The 27,770-nt window shown below is 31.9% G+C and overlaps 1 protein-coding gene across 1 annotated transcript; it reads right to left on the reverse strand.

Moving 5' to 3' along the window:
* On the reverse strand, positions 1–27,511 carry LOC145325612 (uncharacterized). Its single transcript, XM_080168574.1, has 18 exons — positions 27,455–27,511; positions 18,551–18,636; positions 14,846–14,961; positions 13,897–13,932; positions 13,346–13,396; positions 12,816–12,856; positions 9,449–9,574; positions 8,934–8,989; positions 8,382–8,492; positions 7,948–8,005; positions 7,470–7,583; positions 6,609–6,700; positions 5,426–5,503; positions 4,889–4,940; positions 3,943–4,037; positions 3,562–3,654; positions 1,170–1,222; positions 1–562 (listed from the first exon to the last, which is right to left on the reverse strand). The coding sequence occupies exons 1-18, from the start codon at positions 27,468–27,470 to the stop codon at positions 484–486; spliced, it is 1,353 nt and encodes a 450-aa protein (XP_080024700.1). The 5' UTR covers positions 27,471–27,511; the 3' UTR covers positions 1–483.
* Positions 27,512–27,770: the final 259 nt, after the last annotated feature.

Below are 27,770 nucleotides of genomic sequence, written 5' to 3' on the forward strand. Positions count from 1 at the left end.
TTTAAAATATTATAATCTTGTTTATTAAAATATCAGTAACATACAAAATATATAATTGAACTATTATAAAACATGCAATTGAAAGTTAGGTTATTTTTTGGTTTTATTTATAGAAACTAACTAAAATTTATTTTTTAAAATCACATTTAATAAGAAATAAGTTTTGTCAAATTTTGTGTTAACAAATCTACATTTGTTTCAAACATGGACTTTTTGACTGGCAGAAAATTTAGGTGAAATTATATTTTAAAATTGGCATTGACTGTTAATTTTAGACGTTGAAATAGAAATATATTTGATTTTAAAATTGCTTTAAGTCCGATTCTACCAACAACGAAATATATTGGGGGGGAAAATCACGAAACCTTTATGTGATTTTTAACATAGTTAATGATGACGACCTTTATTTCTGGCTTTATATACCTTGTTAATTACACTAGCGGATGCGCCCCTAGAGGCCTCTAAGGGCATTGAGAAAATTTATTAAAACTGATTATTTTCAATGTCTGTAGGTTTTGGTGGAGATGAAATTACACTGGTTCTTTTCTGACGCCGATTTTGCCTGAATTTTAAAAAAATAAGCATAAATACATCATTGAATTAATACAATAGAGGTGGAAGGGGTTAAAAAAAACTGTATGTTCTTACCCCCGTGGACCCTTTGTCGACTTTCAAGTAGGTCTTTTAATATTAACACAGCCAAGTCGTTACAATATCGAGCAGAAAGCAATTTTCTAGCAGACGAAAAAGGTCCCCAAGACCGAGGCCAGGTAGTTGTCTGGGCTAGACATCTATACTTAATACATTTACGTCCATAAAAACTTGCAATATTGTACCTATCAAAATATATGTAAACGCCCAAAAAATTAAGATCTAAATTCCCTTTTCTTTTGTAAAGTAACCAGATTGGATAGATATAGAATACGTTGGTATATTGACAGAGGAAAATTTCGGTTGTTTTTTTTAGCCAGCTGCAAAATGCACTTTATTTGTAAGTCGACCCTCCATTTTCTATTTACCTATCAAAAACCTTTCCTGGACCTTTAAGAAGCTTCACTGTAAAAAAAAAATAGAACCATATAGATCCAGCAGTTACCGATATCTTAAGCTACACACAGACAGATAGATCGACAGACAGACATCCTATAACTTTTATATTTTTTTAATACCTGGATCTAATCGTAAAAATTTCTTCGCTTTGTTCATCTTTCTTCCAATAAACCTTAATATTAAATATTTCAATTTGACAACCAAAGAAATACAAGGATAAAAAACATAATTATTAGGCCCTGGGACAAACTCAGGAGTCCCAAACGTCGGAGTGGACAAACACGGAAGTTGACAATTAACCTAACCTATTTAAAACAATATTTTTGGATTTTAAAATGCCTAACCCTTGCGGGGGCTTATTTGTAAATTCATTTCTTGACCTAAACTAACCTGTATAGAAATCCTTATTTACATAAATTAATATTTTTTTTGTGTTTGTCCACTCTTTGGTGTAGGACTTCTGCGTTTGTCCTGGAACCTAACTATTATACACAGAAGGCGTCTTAACTTTTATAATTTTTATTTTAAATAGCTAGTCGGTGTTTTTAGTAAGTAGTAGATGTAAAATTTTCCATAGAATTTAGATATGCAATCGTTTTTTTTGTAGACCTCTTTTTTTAAAAGTAATTTAAGATTTTTATAAAAATAATTAAGTGGGTTTTAAGTTACTAGAACGCAACAAAAAAAAAGAAAATTGCCATTATGAACAAAAATAGTAAGATCTTTAATTTGACACCTTACTTTTTTAATTTTGTTGAGTAATTATTGAAAAAATCGATTTTTTTGAACCCACGAGAATAAAAACTTTGAATATAAATATATCATTACACAGACATAAGAAATAGGTGTTTATATATACTTTTAGAATGAGAAAAATATTACAAATTCATTCTAAGCAAAATTGAAATAAAAAGTTTACAAAATAGTAAATAAACTACAATAAAAGAAATTTTATGAAATTATTATACAGGCAACCATCTTTAATGTTGTTTTGAGAATAAAAATGGGAAGGGGGTAAAGAGGTGGTTAAAGTAAGTGTTGCCTTTTTAACATAATATTTTAAATTTTTAAATTTTTTTCAATTTTGCTTACAATGGTTTCGTAATATTTTTCTGATTCTAAAGGTTTATATGAACCTATATTTTTATGCCTGTTTTAGGATATATTCATGTTAAAAGTTTTGATTAAACCGAGGTTTTAAAAAATCGATTTTTTCAATAATTACCTGACAGAATTCAAAAAGTAAGATTTCAAATTAAAGATCTTAGTATTTTTGTTCATACTGGCAATTTTCTTCTTTTTTTATTGCGTTTTAGTACCTCAAAACCGACTTATCATTTTTTTTAAAACTTAAATTACTTAAAAAATTAGAGGTCTACAAAAAAAAACGATTGCATATATAAATTCTATGGAAAATTTTATATCTACTACTTACTCTTACTAAAAACACCGACTAGCTATTTAAAATAAAAATTAAATAAGTTAAGACGCCTTCTTTTATAACTTTTTATTTGAAAAAAGAAACTGCTACCTAAAGTTTGGTAAACACCTTAACTTAAAAAATTGGGCAATTTTTAGGAAATTTAAACTATTAATTAGTGCCCAAACTTTTAAGTCAATTAGAGCATCTTTAGCTATGCCTTTTCCCTGTATGGTCCCCTAGGCCCTAACCATGCGGGGCTATACCTGCGATACCCTACCCCAGAGGTCATATCCAGTTCACAATATAGCCTAAACTAACCCAGCTGTTGCTAACAACGAAATAAATTCGAGAAAAAAATCACGAAACCTTTCAGTGATTTTTAGCGCAATTTGAAGGCAACGCTTATTAGCAATGATGACCTTTTATCTGCCCCTATAATATTATTTTCTCGTATTCATTCGAATCCGGTGGATAGGAACCGGTTCTCATCCATACGAAAAAACTATGTCTAGCATCGTATCAAATCCAGCTTTCTACGAATATAAAAATGTACAATCATAAGATTAAAACCAGTTTTTTTTAGCCGGTGCCTTCGGCACCTCGGGGCTAAAAAAACTAATCTTATAATTGTACATTCTATATCCGCGGAAAGTCGTTTATAATACGATGCGAGAAATAACTATTATATTGATTTCGATGGTTAACTATACCTTATGACTGAAACTAGCCCATGATCTATCGTAATAAAAAAAAATTAAAAACTACTTTACAAACCATATTTTCAATTTATTCAAAACTGCTTGATGGGGGGTTATCAGTGCTCAACAAGGAACTTTGTGTTAAAGCACCGTAGCTTCTCTGCAAATCATCAGGGAGGACAGGGATATTGGGCTGTTTATTACACTGGTCCCCAAAGTTTTATAATAACGTTTTCTTATTCGTTGGCTTAACATCTTTAGTTAATTAGGTTGGGTGTCAAAACGTTTCAACCACTAATTGAAAAGGGATAATTTGGTGTACTATTATTAGAGATGTACATTAATTTATCGGCCATTGTCTTATCCCTTTATATCCCTGACAAATCGTACCTGTCTCATAACACACCAGGGTGTACAGGTAGTAAATACAGAAAACAGGCAGTTCTGAAACTTCTCAAACGGTGCTATGGGTCCCTTTGCCTTCTAAAATTTAAATGGATGTAGAATATTCGTGGATATTATGACAGGGGAAAACGTGTCATCAAATTAGTGCCATTTCCCTTGTCTTTTATTGATCAGTTTTTTTATCCAGTAGGTTAGGAGGGGATTAGGTAAAGGGGGGTATCGTCTTTTTAGCTCACTACAAGATAATCTGGTGTAAAATCACAGTAATACAAGAGTTATTGTTCGTTTGTCCTTTCTTCAGATTTAGAGCTTCGTTTTTATGGATGTTGTCATCCTTGTTAAAATAGAAATAGAATAGATCCCTACTTTCTTTCTATTTTGAAACTCTTCATTATCAGTTTCTGTGTCTGTATCCTGTTGTGTATCAACTCCAAGCTGGTGGCGCAGAGCTGCCATGGGTATTCCTGTTCAGGTTTAAGGTTTCAGTTAAAAAATTTTGCGCTTTCCCGCACAATGCCTTAAGCATAGGAAGCCTCCCCCCCCCCTCCCCCCCCTCCACTTTATAAAATATTTTTAACATACAGAGATGGGTTCTGCCGCGTTTTTTCGACAATTTTTTAGACATTGATTGATTGAACGAAGACGATGGGATTTCAACACAGAATATACAACATAAGAATTCAAAATAATACAACTTAAATCCATTTTGCGCTGCATATTTATTAATGCATCTTTTTAGAGCTGTGTTAGACATTATACAAATGGCTAAAATAATAATTTAAAATTTTGAATTCTCAAGTTGAATACTCTGTTAAAATCGTACGGGGCATTGATCTTCGAGATGGAATAAGGTTTTTAACAGAGTATACAAATTTAGAATTCAAAATTTCAAAATTATTATTTTCGCCATTTGTATAATGTCTAATACAGATCTAAAAGAATGCATTAATAAATATGCAGCGAAAATGGATTTAAGTTGTATTAGACATTATACGAATGGCTAAAATAATAATTTTAAAATTTTGGATTCTTATGTTGTATACTCTGTGTATCGTCTTCGTTCAATCAAGCAATGTCTAAAAAATTGTCGAAAAAACGCGGCATCTTTTAAGAACCCATCTCAGGAGATTTAGCGCAGTAGGTTAAAATGACAATAGTCTCCATCCACCCCTTTGCCCCATCCCCTTCAACATTACTGGATAAGCAAATTAACCATTTCAACCTTAATTGATGATAATTTATCCCCTGTCATATTTTTATTCTATATCCATTGTATTTAGACTTTTAGACATTAGCTTTTTTAACTGATCCTTTCCTTGATTATTAGCACCGAATGTATTAGAACCAGAGGCCAGCATTGTCGACTAAAATTAAAAAATAAGTTAATCTTCTTATATGTCTGGGGAAGCTTTGTCACTTTTTTGGGGGAGGGTACAGCCACCCTCCCAAAAGAAATACCTCGTTAAAAAAAATAAAGCTAAAGGCTTACTTTAGTATAACTTAGCCATTTGAAATAAATTAGCAGCTTTAATTATTTTAAGTTTCTAAATCCCTTTTCCCCTTAATAGTTAGTAAATTAATATCAGGGATCTAAAGGGATAAGACAATTGACGATAAGTTAATGTACATCCCCAATGATGATACACAAAATTACCCCTTCAGTACACTACAATTAGTGGTTAAAACGTTTGGACTCCAACCAATCAAAATTCAATAAAGTTTCCAAAGTTCTTTAGCCAACGAATAAGAAAATATTATTATAAAACTTTGGGTACTTACGGGTTTTAAAAATCTAAGCTTATAAATTTTTATCTAAAACAATTATAAAAGTATAATTTAAGTCATAAACCTGATATAGTGAAATTTCCTCATAAAGTCCGTCAGGCGTTGGGGCTTGTTTCTTTGGCTTTCGCGGAGTTTTCTTTACCTAAATATTTAAATTAGTTCAGTAAGCTGTTTGACAGTTAGAAGGTTGAAAAAAAATTTATAAAGCAGAAATATAATCTACTAGAGTTGGCTCAATATAACTATATCGCTATTGGCTAGTTTTCTATAAGTACATATTTATTTATCTATTTCTCAATAAATCAATTTTCCTCTCCGCCATTACTATCTAAAAGAAAGAAGTAAATATTTATTGATTTAAATGATTTTAAAAAGATTTTTTTAATTATATTTTTTTCTCATTACCATCACCAAAGGGTTAATATGATTAAAATTTTTGTTTTAATATTTTAACACAAAGGAAGTGTCGCCACAATCGAATTCTTTTAAAATAGAGTTTTCTTAGATTTACTCTATTATGAACGTATATTTTTTATTTATGAAATAAGGATTAAATACTTCAATGTAATTCAAATATCAACATGAAGTGAAAAACTTAATTCATTCCATAAACAAATAGAATGAAGGTCTTATCGATTTTGGTCAATGAGAGTTTATTATGGATTATTGGAGCACCATGAGTTTTAAACACTTTACCATTGGAAGACTCGAGCTCATATATAGACGTTTATTTCCTATATAGATCTGTCATGGATCTTGATGCAGTAAAGCAGGCCATTTTGTAAATGTTAAAAATTGGAAGATTTCATTAAATATAAGTAATCGCTAATATACTTAGTAAATGATTACAGTTTTGTCTCTTTAGGGAAGGTATGTATGATTCTATTTTCCCTCTCTTCATAATGATATCATCTTAGCCGATTAGCCGAAATGATTATTGCAATGCACAATTTCACTTTCAAGAGAGACGACACTGGAATGGTGGTTGAATTTTTGAATAGCTATTACCTTTTTAAAATTGATAGTTTAGGATTATAAATGAAAATTTACAAAATTGCTAGTTTAATTTATGATTGATGAAAACTGGGCTTTAATGAATAATCTGTAATAGTAAATTGATACTGCAACAAGCATAAAAGATAAGGACATTAAAAATTTTACAATTTAAAAAATGCCAGTCAGCCAATGATGGAAGCAGTCTAACATATACATTTACAGGTACTACACATCTAAAAGTGATTACAAACCTGAGCATAACTAGGAATTTCTTCATATTCATTATCCAGTTTTGGTGACTTGTTTCTGCCAGCTAGGGTGCCTGCTAGCCGGCTAACAAAGGCCTGACATCAAAATTAATTTATTTTCTTTCAAAATATTTTCTAAAAGGATTTAAGAAATTACTGTACTATACGTTCCATAATTTTAAGGGAAGTCTAATAATGGTCTAAGTTTGGTTAAATGCTATTTTCATGAAAATAATTAAAGGGTTCGGTTGACTCAAGAATAAGGTATAACCAACAAGTGAAATAAATCTAAAATAATATTTGGGGGGCAATTGGAGAGGTCGTTAATTTTACAATGTGTTGCCCCCCAACGACAGCTGAAAAATACGTATAGGTTTTGTGATTTTTTCCAAATTAAATTCATTGTTGGTAGAAGCTGCGGTTGACTACCCCTTCCCTTTATAAATTTTACTCCCGAACATCTGAAACACCCCCTCCCCCTCTCCAAGAAAATCATAGGCTTTCATATTTTAAAAATCGTGTAAATTTTTATATTTAACTTTTCAAATGTGGATTTCCTCCTCCACCCAAAAGCTGTGGCTCAGAGCTAGCACACTGAGCTACGGTGGTGAGAGTTTGTGCAAATCTTGAATTGAATTGATCATTTTCTCAATCGTAAAATCAAGCAACTTGTGTAAGAATGTTGATATATGTGAAGTAATAGGTTGAGGTAATAATGAGGAGCTTTCATGTCATAATGTGTTTGAACGGAGCTTGAGCTGACCCTAGTGGCCAAACAAAAGTATCTCAATCAAACCCATGACGACATTCATGACAATAAATCAATTAGGCAAATAATGTTGTATATTTAGATAAATCATCTTTCCTGTGAAAGTCCAGCTGTAACTTTATTATTCTGGACGCTGGACTTTGCTGATGACTGCTGGCTGATTTGTTGATGACTTGAGTGGGGAAAGTTGGATTTGGATAAAAATATTTCTGTTCCAAATTATCTTAATTTTAAAATTTAGCTTGATATATCCACCTCATTTATTGGTCAGTTTGTTCACTAAGAAGGAGTAAAGGGAATGGTGGATAGCCAGATGACTTTGAAGATAGAAAATTGATATTTGTGAATTTGCCTAACTCAGCATTAAAAACATGGAAGTTTTTGCAATGTAACTAGATGTGTGCCTTAAAGTGGTTAGAAATTTAGTAATAATGGGGGTGTTAAAAACCTCTTTACACCCCCATCCGCACGCCTATGAATGCAACCCTGTGTAAGCTCTACATATGCTCTCGTCTCCAACATTTTTATGAAAATGATTGATTTGGTTATGTATAACTCATAATTAGATAATTCCTTGCTTATTTATATTAGAATGTACATCAGGTTCTTTACCAAGCTCGAAATTTATGCTCTAATATTTGTTTATAACTTATTTTTTGGTTTTGATTAAGTTCCTAAAATTTTCTTTCTTGAATAATTAGAATTTATTGGAATTTTTTTAAACAAGCATGATAACATCCAAAAAGGTAATTTTCTAAATTCTAATGTCTAAATCTACTTCTACCAATAAAGAAGCAGCTTATAGTGTCTCCAAAAAAAAGCGTACAAATGTTTCAACATTTGACCCCCTAGCCAATTGACGTCATATTAGAATTAATTATGACGTAAATCGACATTGTTCGACCAAATGTTGGAACGTTTGTCCACTTTTTGGAAGACACTATAAGATGCTTCAAAGTTATGCTTTAAAAAGTATTTCCAGTTTAAACATAAAAGTTATATCAGTCCTGGTTTCCAGATGATAAATTGGCAGTGTTCAGAGTCAAAGGCTTTTGTGAGGTCTGATTTAGACTTGTGGTGGATGAATTTGATATATGTTGCCGTATTACATTTGTTGCCTGAAAAATATATTATATCAGCGCAAGCCGAGCTTTTCCAAAATCCTTCGATAAAAGTAACAGGATTTGTGTCTGTCTGTACCGAAGGATCTAGACTCCTAGAGGCCTCTTGCGGAGTAGTCTATATTCTTAAAATAGTCTGTCTGTTAATCTGTCAGGCTTTCTATTCTGCAATACAATCATTTGTCATGAAAAAGTAGTAATTTATTACATCGTATTATAGACAGTTTTCCGAGGATATCAAAAAGAATAATTTAAGATTAAAACCAGTTTTTAGCCCCTATATTATAATTTATATTTCAGTATTCATACAAAATTGTCTGTGCATAGTAATACGATGCTAAACATGATTTTTCAGTATGGCTGAGAACCAGTTTTAATACAGTGGATATTAATCTGTTTCGAAAACATACTAAAAATATAAATCTGTAATTTTTAAACCTGAAATCTTGCTCCTTGTTTCGGACTGCTAATGTCGTCTTTACTGGATTTTCTATCTAAAAATTATACATAAGATTAAAATTCAACGTCATTTATCGCATCGTATTATAGACAGTTTTCCACGGATATAAAATGAAAAAAATATATAAAATCTAACCAGTTTTGTAAGCTCCGAGGCCGGGCTAACAAAACTTATTAATTTTATGACTTTTACTTTAATATTCGTGGAAAACGGTGCTTTACTTGATATACATAAAACGATGCTATACGTAATTTTTGAGTATTTTTTGAGAACTGGTTTTATTTCTGGGGATATTAATCGGTTTCGAAGCCATACTGAGGAATATATTTATTCAAATAACTTAGCGTCTCAACTGTTTGTCTAAATGTTTAGCCCATATTTAAAAAGAAACATCAATATACAGGCAGTAAATGATATTGCAATCGAAGTACATTTTTATATATATCTAAGACTTGAACTCGTTACCCCCTCAAAAAACTAGTTATTATTATACCTTTACTTTGAGCTCTCTGTCTGCTAAGCTTGAGCTTGTGTTTAGCTGGGGATGAATCTAAGGGTTGGTGGTGGCTGAGGCCTGCTGGGCTTCCAACAGTATTCTGCCCGTCGTTATTGGTCAACTCTGAAAACAGCAAAGATTGGCATAATTTTAGAACTTCATAATAAGTACCATAAAAATATTATTTCCTTAGTGCTACTTAAATATAGTAGTGACCTTGCCCCAAGCCTTTAATAACTAGACCCAAAAAACGAAAAAAATATTTTATCTCTTTCGGAGAGGGAAGGTGTCAAACCTCATCAATTTATAGCTTAAAACCAAAACTCCACCCCCCCCCCCCCCCCGGACTCATTTTTTCTGTAAATTATACTGTTACCTACCGTTTTATAAACATATTTTCTCATTCATTGGCTTAAATGCTTTTATCGAATCATAGATGTCCAAGGGGGGGGTAAAGTGGCGATTACCCCCCCCCCCCACCCACCCCCCCAAACGAATTTGGGGGTGCCGTAGGCACCCCCAAAATATTTTTCGTTTTACCCCCCCATTTAAAATTTACCCCTACCCTGGGTGCTTTGCGCGCATTTTTAATACTAAATATTTAATAAAATTTAAATTACCCACCAAAAAATTTTTTCCCCGGGGGTAAATTTTGGGGGGGTAAACCAAATTTACCCCTGCCAACAGATTTCAGGGGGGGGAAAAAAATTTGCGCGCCATTTTACCCCCCTCCCCAAAAGCGAATTACCCCCTCCCCCTTAAAAAAATTTTACCCCCCCCCCCCCAAAAAAAATAAAAAGCTTGGACGTCTATGTATCGAATCTTGATTTTATTTTCTTCAAATTGGAATGCAAAACTTTTGAACCAACGATTTCATTCTACAGTAGATGTAACTTTGTTTACCATTGGAGATGAACATTAATTTATCGTCTTTACTCTTTTCTCTTGAATTCCTGTCTTTATTATTACAATGAGCATAGCTTTATGAATATTATTATCCTTGTCAATGGATCTAAACCTAAATCACTTCATACTATTACTGCCAAAGAGAGAGTGAACTATGGGCTGTTGATAAAACAAGTCCCCAAAGTCTTATATTAACGTTTCTTATCTGTTGGCTCAGTAAGTTTGGGGACTGTTTGATTGGCTGGTGTATTAGGTTGAGAAGGAGTAATTTTGTGTATTATCATTGGAGATCAATTTATCGGCTAGTGTCTTATCTCTTTAGATCTCTGATTACTGCACTGCTCTACTTTCATCTTATTGCCATATTTATCCTTGTTTTAACCTTTTTAACTTTTTATTGTAGTAAATATTGGAATGTATAGTATATAACACTATATCTTTGGAATGAAAGATAATTATCAAGGTGGGAAGCGCTAATCCACATCTTACTATGTAGAAAAATTATCATATCAATTATAAACTTAAAGCCGACGTATTGATATTGATATTCAAAAAAATACTAATTTTTTTGGCAAAAAGAGACAGTTTTTTTGCCGTTTCCAAAAATAAACGAGCCTACATAACATAAGATTCGATTAAATCACTATTCTGAATGTCACTTTGAGTTTTTTTTTAATTTGAAATATAAGCTTTAATCATGTTTCTACGTGGTAAGTCTTGGATTTGCACCCCTAACTTCAGTATGAAACTAATTAGATGTGCATACACTTCCGCTTAATAATCCTTATATTATTACTTGGATATTGCACCAGATTTTCATGTACTCTGATAAAAAGATGCACGCGCTAAAATAACATCCATCCCCTTTATTCCATCCTCTTTATTCCATCCCCTTCTCTCCTACTGGATGAACGAACTTACTAATAAATGAGGTTCATATTCGTTTAGTATAGATACGTATACTGTTCCACTTTAGAAAATAATGGATGTTGTCTAATTGAAAGAGGGGACATTGGACTGTTAATTATACTTGCACCCATAGTATCATACATACATTCTTTAAATCTTCAGTTCGTTTGGATACTTTCATAAACTCCTTAATGGATTGTACGTACAATATAGAAGGGTCAAACATTTCAACCAATAATTTTCATCTAAGAGAACATTTTAATTTTGTTAATCATTATTGGGGATTAACGTGCATTGCCTTATCCCTTAGGATCCCTGAATTGCTTTGTTGTGTTTTTGAATGTGCGATTTTTATGTTTAATAATAATAGGATACTTGCGCGGAAATTAATGCACACCTTTTGATAGATCCTATCTATCTGAATAATTATATATTGCTTCTATATAATGGATATATCATAACCTGGATCTTACACCAGATTTTTATGTTCTCTAATAAAGTGAAACTTGCAGCGGTCTGAAATAATGATTCCCGCCTACTACACCTTTACCCCATCCTATTCTCTCCTACTGGATGAACAAACTGACCAATCAACGAGTTTCATGATAGCAAGCTTACGATTTTCCCATGTTATAATATCCACGTATATTCTACATCCATTATCTATGTATAAGGAAAATAAGCAATAGGTATTCATTCATTCATACTATGCATAGGATAAACCATTAAGTAAGTTTACAAATCAAACAATGTTACTACTTCCTACAGTGGCGTGAGAAAGGGTGTCAACACCACCCTGTAACAAGTTGTTACGAATAAATAGCTTATCCTTTTTCACACTTTTATGGATGTAACCGATGAATAGATGTACAGACTTGAATTTGAGACTTGTAGAATAGCAATAAAAAATTATGAAACTGATTTTTATTCTAACAAATGAATCTTGAAAAAGTAAATGATTTCTAAATTCTATAAATATAACTATATTCGCTTTTAATTGACTATTTCTAATTAATTTTCTTTCAAGATTTGAAGTGTGAAATCCAGTGAATAGATTCCCTATAACGCAAGTGGGCCATCTAATTATCCCCCATCAATTTTTTTTTTTTTTTTTAATAAGGTGTAAATTTGTAAACGCTGAACTTGAAAAAAATGTTAACTAAAATTGCTTTAAAATTGATTCTGAATAGTAATAGATTCTAAACTTTCATATCTTCTCAGTTGCTTCTAAAGTTTCGTTAGATTATTATTGCTGCACTACTTTTTTTTAAATTATTCATTTCTATTCTTTTATATAAAGCAGTAAGGTTTTTTTGTCTTAATATAAAATCTCAAATTCTATTGAACCAATTGGATTGTAAGCATCACATAGGTCCTGATTTTCAAATTTAAGTCTTGAGATGATTTCAAGCTATTATTTAAGCCACTCTCTGCCCCTTTGAATACGGTGCCCCTAGATGCTAGGGGCGTAGTTTCTAATTAAATTAAAAGAAAGGAAGAGGTATGATTGGTTGGTTATCTGAAGATAAAAAGAATTTGTCCAACTTACCTTCATGCAAGGCCTGAAACTGTCGTTCGATATATTCATAACTAAAATAAATCAAATAGTTAATATTTAAGTTAATAGGTAACTACAGATGAAGGAAAGTTTATAAAAAAACAAAATTTCTAAAAGTTACAATCTTATTGTTTAGCCGTTTTAGAAATTTATTATTGAAAACAGACAAATAGGATAAAAATAATGGATTGATGTCCGTCCTCCCGCATAAAGATGTCTAAAGCTTTCTAATTGATCTTTGATGATGGTTTAATAGATTTGGAAAATGTATGTCAATACAGGTATCTAAAGGGATGAGGCAACGGCCGATAAATTGTACATCCCCAATGATGATACACACATTACCCATTCTGTAGATTACAATCAGTGGTTGAAACGTTTGGACACTCAACTTAATGAACCAAATTCAATAAATGTCCCCAAAGTTATTAGGCCAACGAATAAGAAAACGTCTTTATGAATTTTTGGACTGGTGCGTGTAATAAACAGCTCAATATCCCCTTTCTCCCTGATAACAATACCTGTATTCTTTAGCATTTTTGTTGTTGAACTCATTATACTCTTTTTCAAACCTAAATATTTCATTAGACAATTAAGAGGAGATAAACAAGGATGACAACATCAATGAAAGCAAAGCTCTAAAGACACATGGTATGACAAAGAACATAAATACTTGTTGAGTGTCAAAACTAAACGGGCACAATTATTTTTTTTTGCAAAATTATATGTAAACATCTGTTGCAAATTTGCTTAAATACATGATACCTTTTAATGACTTACTTACAAGTTACATTTTAGGACTTGATTCTGGAGATGCATACAAAGTTTTCCTTGTAATCATTGGAATAATTATTCCAATAATATAAATAACAAGAGATAGGATAACTATGTTATAAAAAAACATTCAAAAACAAAATCATTTATGGGTTATAAATGTATTAGTATCACAAATAAGAAGAACTTATATAATTCTTTATTTTCTTATCCGAGGTCAAAAAGTTAAATAACCTAAGCTTTATCAAACTTTGAGTGTTAAAAATTCAAATAAATTGTAAAATTTATAAAGACATACTTTTTGATTGAAGAAAGCATGTCAGTGGCGGAAGAACTAAATAAAAACTTTTACAGTAAAGCAGATTATATAATTTTAGAGCAAGAAATATGGCATCCAAAAAAAATTGCTCGCTGGGTGGAGGAGAAAGTGTTAAAAAAATGTTCTCGTATTCATTCGAATCCGGTGGATAGGAACCGGTTCTCATCCATACGAAAAAACTATGTCTAGCATCGTATTATATACAGCTTTCTATGAATATAAAAATATACAATCATAAGATTAAAACTAGTTTTTTTAGCCCCGAGGTGCCGAAGGCACGGGCTAAAAAAACTGGTTTTAATCTTATAATTGTACATCCTATATCCGCGGAAAGCTGCTTATAATACGATGCGAGAAATAACTATTCCATCACCTCTTAAATATAAGGAGGGGGATACATCTATCTTTTCAAAAATAAATGCAGAAAGGTAATACAATTGATCTCAATTGTCATATTGGGGGAAAAAGGAACAAAAAGTGTTGAAAGCATTATTCTTCAAAATTTCCCTCAGGTTTAATATCCCTTCTATCCTATAAGAGTTAAACAACTAAAGAAAGTTAAAAATTGAAGAGAAAAAAATATACAGCTATTGTAGAAAAATGATAAGAAAGTTTATTTGAAGAAAATATGCAACAAAATGCCAAATGTATTTTTGTAAGATTTTTGTAAGAAATATTGAGTGCATTCCCACAAATTACCTGTCGAGCATTGAAAATGCTCATCCCCCCATACATTAAAATAGATGGAAAATAAGGAGGAGAAGTTTTTATTCCTATGCACTAACTAAAGTAATAAACTAACTAATAAAATACTAACAATCCATTTTATTTCAATATTTTCATTGGAAAAGGGAGGGGAGGTTATTTTGCTAAATAAGAAACTTTTAGGTAAAACGCAAAAAATTAGAACATGAAGAAAAAACTGAACCTGTTGACCCAATCCTGAAGGGTAGAGGAGTTGGCCAGCTTTCCAGATTTCCTTCGCTCCAGCAGGGCCTTCAATACCTCTGGAGATACAACTCCTCCTCCTGGCTGCCCACCGCTCTGAACAAATTCATCAATTAATACCTAATAATAATAAAGGAGGGAGGGGACATTAGACTGTAAATTACACTGGTAAGGTACCCAATGTTTATACACACGTTTTCTTATACATTGACTAAAAAACTTTGGGTTCTTTTATTAAATTCTCATTAGTTGGTTTCAAATTGTTAGCGTCCAATCTTTTCAACCAAAAATTTTAATCTACAGAAGGTATAAATTTGTTTATCATCAGTGGGGTATCTAAACAAATAATTCTTGAGCTCTTTCTTAAAAGTCACCTTTAAAACTAACAATTTTATTATGTAATTTGTTCAGATAGATGGACAGACAGTCACAGACAGATTCAGATTATATAATATTTGTGCAACCAAAAATAAATAAGGATAAATAAATGCAAAAATACAATTATTTTTTACATAATAATATTATTTATCTGTTTATTGTAGCGGCCGTACAATCACTATCACCAATGTATTATATTAATTAATCTCAAGAACCGCAAATTATTAGAACTCTGAAGTCACTTTTTAGGGAAGGGTGGGTAAGTTTTAAAAATAACTAGTGAACAAAAATTTGGTTGAAGTGGAATTCCAGGGGCGAATTTTCTTAAAAGGATGAGAATTAACCTTCTCCAAAATAGTTAAAAACCTTCCCTGGAATAAAAGTAGCTTATCTATTATACAAAGTAGCTTGATGTCTATCCGTATGTCTGTCTGTCTGTCCGTCCATCCGACCCTTAATATATCGGTAACTACTGAACCGATTGATTCTACTCTTCAGGGAATATACCTACTGGTCCTGTGGTGGTTTTAGGCTACTTCTGGGGAGTAGGACATCCCCAAACCCCCCAAAAATGAAAAAAATCACCCTTCCCCCCCCCCCCATTTTTTATAATTATTTGAAATCAGTGGTGGCATCTCCAGAGGTACTTAATATTTTTTTTCTTTAATTATTTGAAATTAGTAGTGGAATCTCCAGAGGGAACCTAGTAATAGTGTCTAATTTTTTATCTTTGTGACGTAACAAAAATCGAAGGATGAGAGTGGAGGTGAGAAAGGAAACCCCTAAAAAGAGATGGATTTTTGTTACGTCACAAAGATAAAAAGTTAGACACTATTTCTAGGTTCCTCCAGAGGTACTTATTTTTTTTAATTACCTTTTGGGGCAAAGCCCCTATAGGCTAGGGGGAAGCCACTAGTCTGTAATAAAGAACCATATCGGTCAAGATGTTAGTGAGAACTTAAGTGAGAACATAAAAGACAGATTGCTATCCTGTTACTTTTTTCCAATAAAAATGGATCCTTTTGCGAAAATTAGATAATTTGTGGAAGTGATAGCGTACCGTTTTTTTGTGGGTGATGGATCATATCATCTGATATTGACTACTATTATATACCAGGTATATAGGGATATTACAATGGAAGATAATTTAGTTATTTCAAATTTTTAATGTGTAAATTAGAGGATAATAAAACTAGTTTTAATCTTTTATATTTCATTTTAATATCCGCGGAAAGCTGTCTATGATACATTGAGAGAAATAATTATTCCTTCATTCTCCTTCATTTATATTTCACTATTAGCTTCGCTCCTAACCTTTAGGACAGGTCAGGCGGGACGGACAGACATTGCATCGCTTAACTTTGCATTACAGATTAGCCTGGGACAAAAGGAATCAGACAATGCAATGGCGAATAAATCTCAATGATGATTTACAAATTAACACTTCAGTAGTTTACAATTAGTTGAAACGTTTGGACACTTAATGTAATAAAACAGCTAATCAAAATTTAATTAAAGTTCAAAGTTGTTAAGCCAACGAATAAAAAAAACGTTATCTTTAAACTTTGGGAACTAGTGAAATAAAAAAAGCCCCTCTCTCCCTGTAGATTAACACAACGTCTATTTTCTTCGCTATGACTTGTCCTTATATCCTTGATGTTATGTGTTTAGTGTATAATCTATAATCTGGTCATCATATACGGGTGTTATATCGAGTATGGATTCTAAACTGATCAATATCCGCTGGATTAGAACCGGTTGTAAGCCATACTGAAAAAAAAATTTTAGAAATATTGAAATAAAAATCGTACAATCAGTACCAGTTTTGACAGAACGGGACTTCGGCCCATCAGGACTAAAAAATTTGGTTTTAACCTTATAATTTAATTTTTCATTCTAATAACCGGGGAAAACTGTCTATAATACTAGAAAAGACAGCATAGTAAGCATACAATAATACAATGGAGCTTAATCAAATATTTAAATTATATTAGAAATGTAGAAGAAAATTATTTATTACTGCTTTATAGTAGACAGTATAATTCGCCTAAAACCGACCAGAAATAAATGAAACTAAATAAAAGAAATTTCCTAAATTAAAACAACCTAATTGGACCATCCTCATCCATATTCGATATTTTTCTCTATGTAATAGACAAACTTTGTTACTCTTTTCATATCCACTCATTTTTTTGTAGGTATGCCTTTTTTGTGGAAATAATTGAACACCCATATACTTCAGATAAGCACCTTTCTATATTACAATTATATACCTTATTTTTTATTTATGCTAAAAGAGATAACTAAAAGAAAAAATAATAGGTATATGTAATATAATGTTTTTTGTTATAAATTCGAATCTGCTAAATAAATAATTTTGTCTATATGTATGTCTGTCTGCCTGTCTGTCTTTCTGTTTGTATGTATATCTGTCTGTGTGTATGTCTATATGACTGTCTGTATGTCTGTCTGTATGTCTGTCTGTATGTCTCTTTGTATGTCTGTCATTCTGCATGTCTGTCGGTATGTCTGTATGTCTGTCTGTATGTCTGTCTGTATGTCTGTCTGTATGTCTGTCTGTCTGTATGTCTGTCTGTATGTCTGTCTGTATGTCTGTCTGTATGTCTGTCTGTATGTCTGTCTGTATTTCTGTCTGTATGTCTGTCTGTATGTCTGTCTGTATGTCTGTCTGTATGTCTGTCTGTATGTCTGTCTGTATGTCTGTCTGTATGTCTGTCTGTATGTCTGTCTGTATGTCTGTCTGTATGTCTGTCTGTATGTCTGTCTGTATGTCTGTCTGTATGTCTGTCTGTATGTCTGTCTGTATGTCTGTCTGTATGTCTGTCTGTATGTCTGTCTGTCTGTATGTCTGTCTGTATGTCTGTCTCTATGTCTGTCTGTATGTCTGTCTGTATGTCTGTCTGTATGTCTGTCTGTATGTCTGTCTGTATGTCTTTCTGAATGTCTGTCTGTATGTCTGTCTGTATGTCTGTCTGTATGTCTGTCTGTATGTCTGTCTGTATGTCTGTCTGTATGTCTGTATATCTGTCTGTATGTTTGTGTATATGCATTGTCTATCTATACTAATTACGGGTATTGTCCCTTTCCTGGCAACGCCTCTTAAGGGGCACTTCGTCGTATTTTAACAGTAGCTTTTGGTGGGTTATTTTAGGTTAGGTTAGTTTAAGTTGGGTTAAGTGAATGCTCTGCAAAGTGAGAGCCCCCCGCAGTGGAAAAGCTACTATGGAAATACGACGAAACGCCCCTTAAGAGGTGTTGCCACGAAAGGGACTGTGCCCCTAAATACCTGAAAATATGAAGGTCGTCTTAGAATCTTGGTCGTAGATTGTCGTATTTGTTTGTTCAAAATCAATTCATCTTTTCCAAACATTTCTAAATTAAAACATATTATAAGCATTTAAAACAATAATAACTCCTAGGACTACACGGTACAATGTTATAAGCAAAGCATCTTTATATTGAAGTCCTAAGAACGTTCTACGGAAATATCGTCTTGGAAATTTTTTTTTTAATTTTGAAAATTTGGGTAAACTCCCCCCCCCCCCCCCCCCCCAACTCTGGCAGTGCTAGGCGTCCTAGCCTGCCTAGCCGCAGCGCTCAGACCCCTTGCCTGCCTAGCCGCATCGCTCGGCCCCCTTGACTGCCTAGCCGCAGCGCTCGGCCCCCTTGACTGCCTAGCCGCAGCGCTCGGCCCCCTTGCCTGCCTAGCCGCAGCGCTCGGCCCCCATGCCTGCCTAGCCGCAGCGCTCGGTCCCTAGCCTATAAGAGGAGAACGCCAGTTCTACTTATTAAGTTATGACACTCTACAAGTGTAAATGTACGTTTGTCTTATAATTTTAAAGCTTCCCATTTATGTATGTTGTCATCCTTGTTTTAATTAATGTTCAAAAATAGTATTTTTTGCAAAATTGTTTATGTCAGCAATCTTAAAAATATAGGAATTAGGACAAATTTTTTTATTGAACATTTGAATTTTATGTATTTTCATTTTTCGTAAGATTCATATGACTAAAATTAATTTACTCCTTAATTTCATTTTGTTACAGTTTTTTTCCTTTCACAGTAAACATTCAATGGTTACTCTTCTGATATTATACCCTAACAAATTTTTACAATGGATATATTATTACTTGGATTCTACACCAGATTTTTATATTCTCTAATGAAGTAAAACACTCAGCGGGCTAAAATAACGAGTTCATCACCTTTATTCCATCCCCTCTTGTCTTACTGGATGAAAAAACTGACCAATAAATGAATTCCACACTAGCAAGCTAAATTGGCGATCATTTTTCCCTTGTTATAATATCCACGTATATTCTACATACATCCATTGCGGTTACCATCTTTCACCCTGATGGATAATATAGAAAAGGTCGGGGGTAATGTAGCGGAATTCTGGATAAAAACTGTGGTACCCAATCATCAGGATGGATGGATACCATATTAAACTAAGGTGTTGCTATTCTTATCAACGTAGGAAATTGATCCATGCAACGCCTTAATACACAATCCAAACCTACAAAAGACCTATTTATGAATTTTAAAATAAATATATACATTCAGAGTGCTTTTTTAACGAAGCCCAAAATACATTTTGCACCACTTCGTCTTCCTGTGACGTCATAATCTCGATCCATCTCTTTTTTAGGGATTTTCTTTCCCACTTCTCCTCTCATCTCCCTCATTTTATGACGTCACAGGAAGACGAAGTGGTGCAAAAGTTATGTATTTTGGGCTTCATCTGCTTTTTTAAGTTCTTAACAGTTTTATGTAAAAGTTGTAGATTTTTTTAAGCTTAAAAGAGACGAAGACCAAACTGCATAACTTTTGTGTCACTTTTGATTTCTGTGACGTCATAAAATGAGGAAGATGAGAGGAGAAGTGGAAAAGAAAAACCATTAAAAAATTGTAAGTCAATAAATGCATCAATATTTGACAGGGGAGCTAGAAGTTATATATTCGACGTACACCGTTCAAAATCAGGGAAGAAAGAAGAGAAATGATGATTATTGTTCTATAGACATTTAGACAATATATCAGTATAAGGTTCTTAGTTTAACAGGGAAGATAGAAGAGAAATGATGATTATTGTTCTATAGACATTTAGACATTATGTCAGTATAAGGTTCTTAGTTTAACAGGGAAGACAGAAGAGAAATGATGATTATTGTTCTATAGATATTTAGACAATATGTCAGTATAAGGTTCTTAGTTTAACAGGGAATAGAGAAGAGAAATGATGACTATTGTTCTATAGACATATAGACAATATGTCAGTATAAGGTTCTTAGTTTAACAGGGAAGATAGAAGAGAAATCATGATTATTGTTCTATAGACATTTAGACAATATGTCAGTATAAGGTTCTAGGTTTAACAGGGAAGATAGAAGAGAAATGATGATTATTGTTCTTTAGACATTTAGACAATATGTCAGTATAAGGTTCTTAGTTTAACAGGGAAGATAGAAGAGAAATGATGATTATTGTTCTATAGACATTTAGACAATATGTCAGTATAAGGTTCTTAGTTTAACAGGGAAGATAGAAGAGAAATGATGATTATTGTTCTATAGATATTTAGACAATATGTCAGTATAAGGTTCTTAGTTTAACAGAGAAGATAGAAGAGAAATGATGATTATTGTTCTATAGATATTTAGACAATATGTCAGTATAAGATTCTTAGTTTAACAGGGAATAGAGAAGAGAAATTATGATTATTGTTCTGTAGACATTTAGACAATTTGTCAGTATAAGGTTCTTAGTATAACAGGGAAGATAGAAGAGAAATAATGATTATTGTTCTATAGATATTTAGACAATATGTCAGTATAAGGTTCTTAGTTTAACAGGGAATAGAGAAGATGAATGATTATTGTACTATAGACAATATGTTAGTATAAGGTTCTTAGTCTAACAGGGAAGATAGAAGAGAAATGATGATTATTGTTCTGTAGACATTTAGACAATTTGTCAGTATATGGTTCTTATTTTAACAGGGAAGATAGAAGAGAAATGATGATTATTGTTCTATAGACATTTAGACAATATGTCGGTATAAGGTTCTTAGTTTAACAGGGAAGATAGAAGAGAAATGATGATTATTGTTCTATAGATATTTAGACAATATGTCAGTATAAGGTTCTTAGTTTAACAGGGAAGATAGAAGAGAAATGATGATTATTGTTCTATAGATATTTAGACAATATGTCAGTATAAGGTTTTTAGTTTAACAGAGAAGATAGAAGAGAAATGATGATTATTGTTCTATAGACATTTAGACAATATGTCAGTATAAGGTTCTTAGTTTAACAGGGAATACAGAAGAGAAATGATGATTATTGTTCTATAGATATTTAGACAATATGTCAGTATAAGGTTTTTAGTTTAACAGAGAAGATAGAAGAGAAATGATGATTATTGTTCTATAGATATTTAGACAATATGTCAGTATAAGGTTTTTAGTTTAACAGAGAAGATAGAAGAGAAATGATGATTATTGTTCTATAGACATTTAGACAATATGTCAGTATAAGGTTCTTAGTTTAACAGGGAAGATAGAAGAGAAATGATGATTATAGTTCTATAAACATTTAGACAATATGTCAGTATAAGGTTCTTAGTTTAACAGAGAAGATAGAAGAGAAATGATGATTATAGTTCTATAAACATTTAGACAATATGTCAGTATAAGGTTTTTAGTTTAACAGGGAAGATAGAAGAGAAATGATGATTATTGTTCTATAGATATTTAGACAATATGTCAGTATATGGTTCTTAGTTTAACAGGGAAGATAGAAGAGAAATGATGATTATTGTTCTATAGACATTTAGACAATATGTGCATTAAACTGTCAATATAAAATTCTAAAATATTGCTCTAAAATATTTTTATATTTGAAACTTTCAACTAATACGGCGTTTTCCACCCCAGTTCACTATTGAACAGAAAAAGGCCCAACCTTTAAAATAAATTGTAAATGATGGTGGTGGAGGCGTGTAGTTATTAGTTTGTTGTTTATTACCTAGATCAGGTTAGGTTAGGTTATATTTTGTACTAGGTTAATGAACACCATGATTATATAGGCCCCGCAGGGATTAGACATAGGTAAAAACTTTCCCCCTCCTTATTTTCAATTTAATATACATCAGAGATTTTATAGGCAATTTTTGGATCATATGAAGGAAATGAAGTCATTCCTTAAAAGGACAGAAATTTCATTCCAAAAAGGACAGAAATCATCTTCCTTTTTCTCAGATAAGTGAAATATGGACAAAAATCACTCTCCTATTTCTCACATATCTGAAAAAGAGAATAAAAATCACCTACCTAAATCTCACTTAATCTTCCTAATCCTAAGAAAATTAACCTAGTTCCTCCAAATTCTACCTTTTCAAAACAATGTCTACCTTTTCCTTACACATTCTTACTTATTCTCAGATAACCTACCTTATTCTAAGAAATTCTTCCTAAATCTAAGAAAATCTACCTGACTCCCCCAAATTCTTCCTTATTCTAGGAAATTCTACCGTATTCTAAGAAATTCTTCCATATTCTAAGAAAATCTACCTTATTACCCCAAATTCTTCTTATTTTCTGGAAATTCTACGTTATTCTAAGAAATTCTTCCTTATTCTAATAAAATCTTCCTTATTCTAAGAAATTCTTCCTTATTCTAAGAAAATCTACCTTATTCTAACAAATTCTTCCTTATTCTAAGAAAATCTACCTTATTCTAAGAAATTCTTCCTTATTCTAAAAAATTCTACCTTATTCTAAGAAAATCTTCCTTATTCTAACAAATTCTTCCTTATTCTAACAAATTCTTCCTTATTCTAAGAAAATCTACCTTATTCTAAGAAATTCTTCCTTATTCTAAGAAATTCTACCTTATTCTAAGAAAATCTACCTTATTCTAAGAAATTCTTCCTTGTTCTAAGAAAATCTACCTTATTCTAAGAAATTCTTCCTTATTCTAAGAAAATCCAAATTATTCTCCCTAATTCTTTCTTATTCCCCCAAATTCTACCTTATTCTAAGAAAATCTACCTTATTCTAAGAAATTCTTCCTTATTCTAAGAAATTCTACCTTATTCTAAGAAAATCTACCTTATTCTAAGAAATTCTTCCTTGTTTTAAGAAAATCTATATCATTCTCCCTAATTCTTTCTTATTCCCCCAAATTCTACCTTATTCTAAGAAAATCTTCCTTATTCTAAGAAAATCACCTAATTCTCCCTAATTCTTTCTTATTCTAAGAAAATCTACCTTATTCTAACAAATTCTTCCTTATTCTAAGAAAATCTGCCTTATTCTAAGAAATTTTTCCTTATTCTAAGAAAATCTACCTTATTGTAATAAATTCTTCCTTATTCTAAGAAATTCTTGCAAAACATAGCAAATTCTTGCAAAACATAGCAAATTCTTGTAATATATAGGGGTCCAAAACTCAAAAACGAATTTTCAGCGCGATCCATCCACCCGTTCTTGAGATACGGTGACCTGGTGTCCTTGGTACCGATGGTAAGATTTGGGAAATGCTTCGAATCCTTAATAAATTTGGCAGTAAAGGCCAAAAATATTTTGGCTCTTAGTCAAAATTTTGAAGAAAAAATACCCAGGTGGACAAATAATTTTGATAAAAAATTTAAAGTGTCAAAATATTTTTGGACTTTGACCAAGGATTCGAACCATTTCCCAAATCTTACCGTCAATACCAAGGACACCAGGTCACCATATCTTGAGAATGGGTGGTCGGATTGCGCTGAAAATTCGTTTTTGAGTTTGGGACCCCTATATATTGCAAGAATTTGCTATGTTTTGCAAGAATTTGGAAGAAATAGTTAGATTTTCTTAGAATAAGGAAGAATTTCTTAGAATTAGGTAGATTTTCTTAGAATAAGGAAGAATTTCTAAGAATAAGGTAGATTTTCTTATAATAAGGTAGAATTTCTTAGAATAAGGAAGAATTTCTTAGAATAAGGTAGATTTTCTTAGAATAAGGAAGAATTTGTTAGAAAAAGGAAGAATTTCTTAGAATAAGGAAGAATTTGGGGGAATAAGGCAGATTTTCTTAGAATAAGGAAGGATTTGGGAGAATAAGGTAGATTTTCAGGTAGAATTTCTTAGAATAAGGAAGAATTTCTTAGAATAAGGTAGATTTTCTTAGAATAAGGAAGAATTTCTTAGAATAAGGTAGATTTTCTTAGAATAAGGAAGAATTTCTTAGAATAAGGTAGATTTTCTAAGAAATATGGAAGAATTTCTTAGAATAAAGTAGATTTTCTTAGAATAAGGAAGAATTTGGGAGAATTAGGTAGATTTTCTTAGAATAAGGAAGAATTTCTCAGAATAAGGTAGATTTTCTTAGAACAAGTAATATTTTCTTAGAATAAGGTAGAATTTGGGGGAATAAGAAAGAATTAGGGAGAATAAGGTAGATTTTCTTAGAATAAGGTAGAATTTCTTAGAACATGGAAGAATTTCTTAGAATAAGGTAGATTTTCTTAGGATAAGGAAGAATTTCTTAGAATAAGGTAGATTTTCTTAGAATAAGGTAGAATTTCTTAGAATAAGGTAGATTTTCTTAGAATAAGGTAGATTTTCTTAGAACAAGTAAGAATTTCTTAGAATAAGGTAGAATTTGGGGGAATAAGGAATAATTAGGGAGAATAAGGTTGATTTTCTTAGAATAAGGAAGAATTTCTTAGAATAAGGTAGATTTTCTTAGAATAAGGAAGAATTTCTTAGAATAAGGTAGATTTTCTTAGAATAAGGTAGAATTTCTTATAACAAGGAAGAATTTGAGGGAATAAGGTAGATTTTCTTAGAATAAGGAAGAATTTGGGGGAATAAGGTAGATTTTCTTGAATTAAGGAAGAATTTCTTAGAATAAGGTGAGTTATCTGAGAATAAGGGAGAATTTATGTAATTAAGGTAGAATTTCTGAGAATAAGGAAGAATTTGGTGAAATAAGGTAGATTAATTAAACATGGTTGTAATAGTGAGGAAAAGGAAGAATTTCTAAGAACAAGGAAGAATTTGTAAGATGGTGGACAGAGGTCACCTTCCTTTAGTGATTATTTGTAAGATAGTGGACAGAAATCACCTTCCTTACTGAGAATTTGTAAGAAAAAGGAAAGGAAATAGCCTTCCTATACCCAAGGAAGGGGATTTCTGTCCTTTTTAGGAATGACTTCATTTCCTTCATATGATCCCAATTTTTAAATGGCATATTTAATTCTTGAATGCTAAAAAAGTGAACTGTTAAAATCATTTTTAGTGGCAACAGTAGGTAACATTTTCGATGTCTCTAGCTTGACACAGTGTGTTCTAGACTAGATCCCGACACTTCCCTTTAAATAGAATTATTTGGAAATATATCATTATCAATGCGATAAAAAAGAACACTTCCTAGGGATCTAAAGGGATAAGTCAAAGGCCCATAAAATAATTATATCCCCAATGATGATACACAAAATTACTCCTTCTGTAGATTTCAATTAGTGGTTAAAAAGTCTAAGCACTCAACTTTATAAACCAGAGAATTAAAATTCAATAAACTCCCCAATTTTGTTAACCAATGACTAAGAAAACGTTATTATAAAACTTTGGGTACTAGGGGTGTAAACAGCCCATTGTTCCCTTCCTCCCTGACAGTTTCAATACGTTACGGTCAGTCATATGGCTTTATATTGTTTGTAGGGAAAGTGATAATCATTCCACTATGGCTTGGAAACCGATTAATATCCGCTGGATTAGAACAGGTTCTTAACCATACTAAATGTTTAGCATCGTATTACAAACAATTTTCCAGGAATGTAAAAATAAAAAAAATCATAAAATTGATACTAAAACGATGAGCTAAATAACTATAACTAGTTATAAACCTTCCCTGGACCTATGAGAAGTTTCACTATTAATGAGAATCATATCGGTTCAGCAGTTAATGAGATCCTGTGCTACACACAGACATCCTGTTACTTTTATACAGGATAATTGTTCCTCTCTTTAGTTGTTTGTATAAATGTGTTCCCGTTCAGGTAAATGAATTCCAAATTGTCCCTCATTAAGATAAAACTCTTTTGGAAGTCAAAGCTTTATTCTTTTCTCCGGGGATTATATACTATGAGGTTATGTAAAAAAGTCAGCCCTAACCCTACGGGATGCTAATTAACTTAACTATGGGAAACAGAGACGTATAAGCTTTTTATTTCTATTGAGGGGGTTAAAATAAGGGGTTTTAAAGGAATGAGGGGTTTAAGTAAAGTATTTTTTTTAATTTTCCGGGTGTAAACACGCCTTTACCGCCACCCTTAGACGTCTTTGACAAAGTATAATGTTTTCTTTTCTTCATACGAAAGCATACAATCAAAGTAATCAACATATCTTATCAATGAAATTATCCAGATTCTTTAAAATAAAGAAAAAAAATTGCAGAGTTTTTCTTTGATCGAAAGTACAAAACTTTGAAAGTCTTATATAATTGAAATTGAAAAGCCTGCTTTTCCCTTTTTTGCCTTAAGAATTAAAAAACTTATTTTTTGAAGTTTTGATAATGGTGCTACTCTATATCTAGAGTATTAACTATACATGTTCTTAATTATATACATTTCCACAAAATCCTCTCTCACAAAGTACCAGTCAAGCGCTATAAACTTCGCCCCCTCCCCTCTATTGGGGGCTCGATGCTTATCAAGGTACTTTGAGGGAAAACGCCTGATTTTCTACATATTACAATTAGCTGTTATATTTTTACCAAAAGTTTTGGTAGATTTAAGTTGCTGCGCTGCGTATAAACATAATTGTTCTTGATAATATTATTCAATTTATATAATTTGAAAACAAGGATGACAGCATCCATAAAAGCGAACCTCTAAAATCAGACAGTAGGAGAAACACTTTACATTTCAAATATGGCTTCGAAACCGATCAATAAACGGTGGATTATAACCGGTTCTCAGCCATACTAAAAAATCATGTATAGCATCGAATTACAGACAATTTTCTAGGAATTTTACAATAAAACTCATAAATTTGTCAGCCCGGGCTGATACGGAATTTCTGTGAGTTTAAATATAAAAGGACAATTCTTACATGCCTAAATCAACAATAAGAACCATCTCCTACGTACAGACGTTCGGATCGAGCCTTATTATAGAATAGCTTCGCTGAAATAAGTTTTACCTTTATCCAGCTTCATTTTTAATCTCTCCCTCTACTACAAGTTAATATTTTAATTCTGAAATGAAAAGAAAACATTTATTTTACAAATCCTATAAGCCTTTAAATTTTATTAATTAGTACTTTAATAAAGCACAAAAATGATTAAAATATAAACTTTTTTCTTGGTTCAAAGAAATAAGAGTGAGAAATTACAGCTTTGATACCAGAGCTCAGCAGCCGCGACTAAGCCCTTAATTTAAACCCATTTGGATGTTTTGACAAATTTTTTGACATAATTAGGTTAGGTTTAGACTTCCAGCTAATTTTTAAAACTATA

Source organism: Acartia tonsa, chromosome 8 (assembly GCF_053477335.1).
Source record: "Acartia tonsa isolate MP-2025a chromosome 8, ASM5347733v1, whole genome shotgun sequence".
Lineage (NCBI taxonomy): Eukaryota > Metazoa > Arthropoda > Copepoda > Calanoida > Acartiidae > Acartia > Acartia tonsa.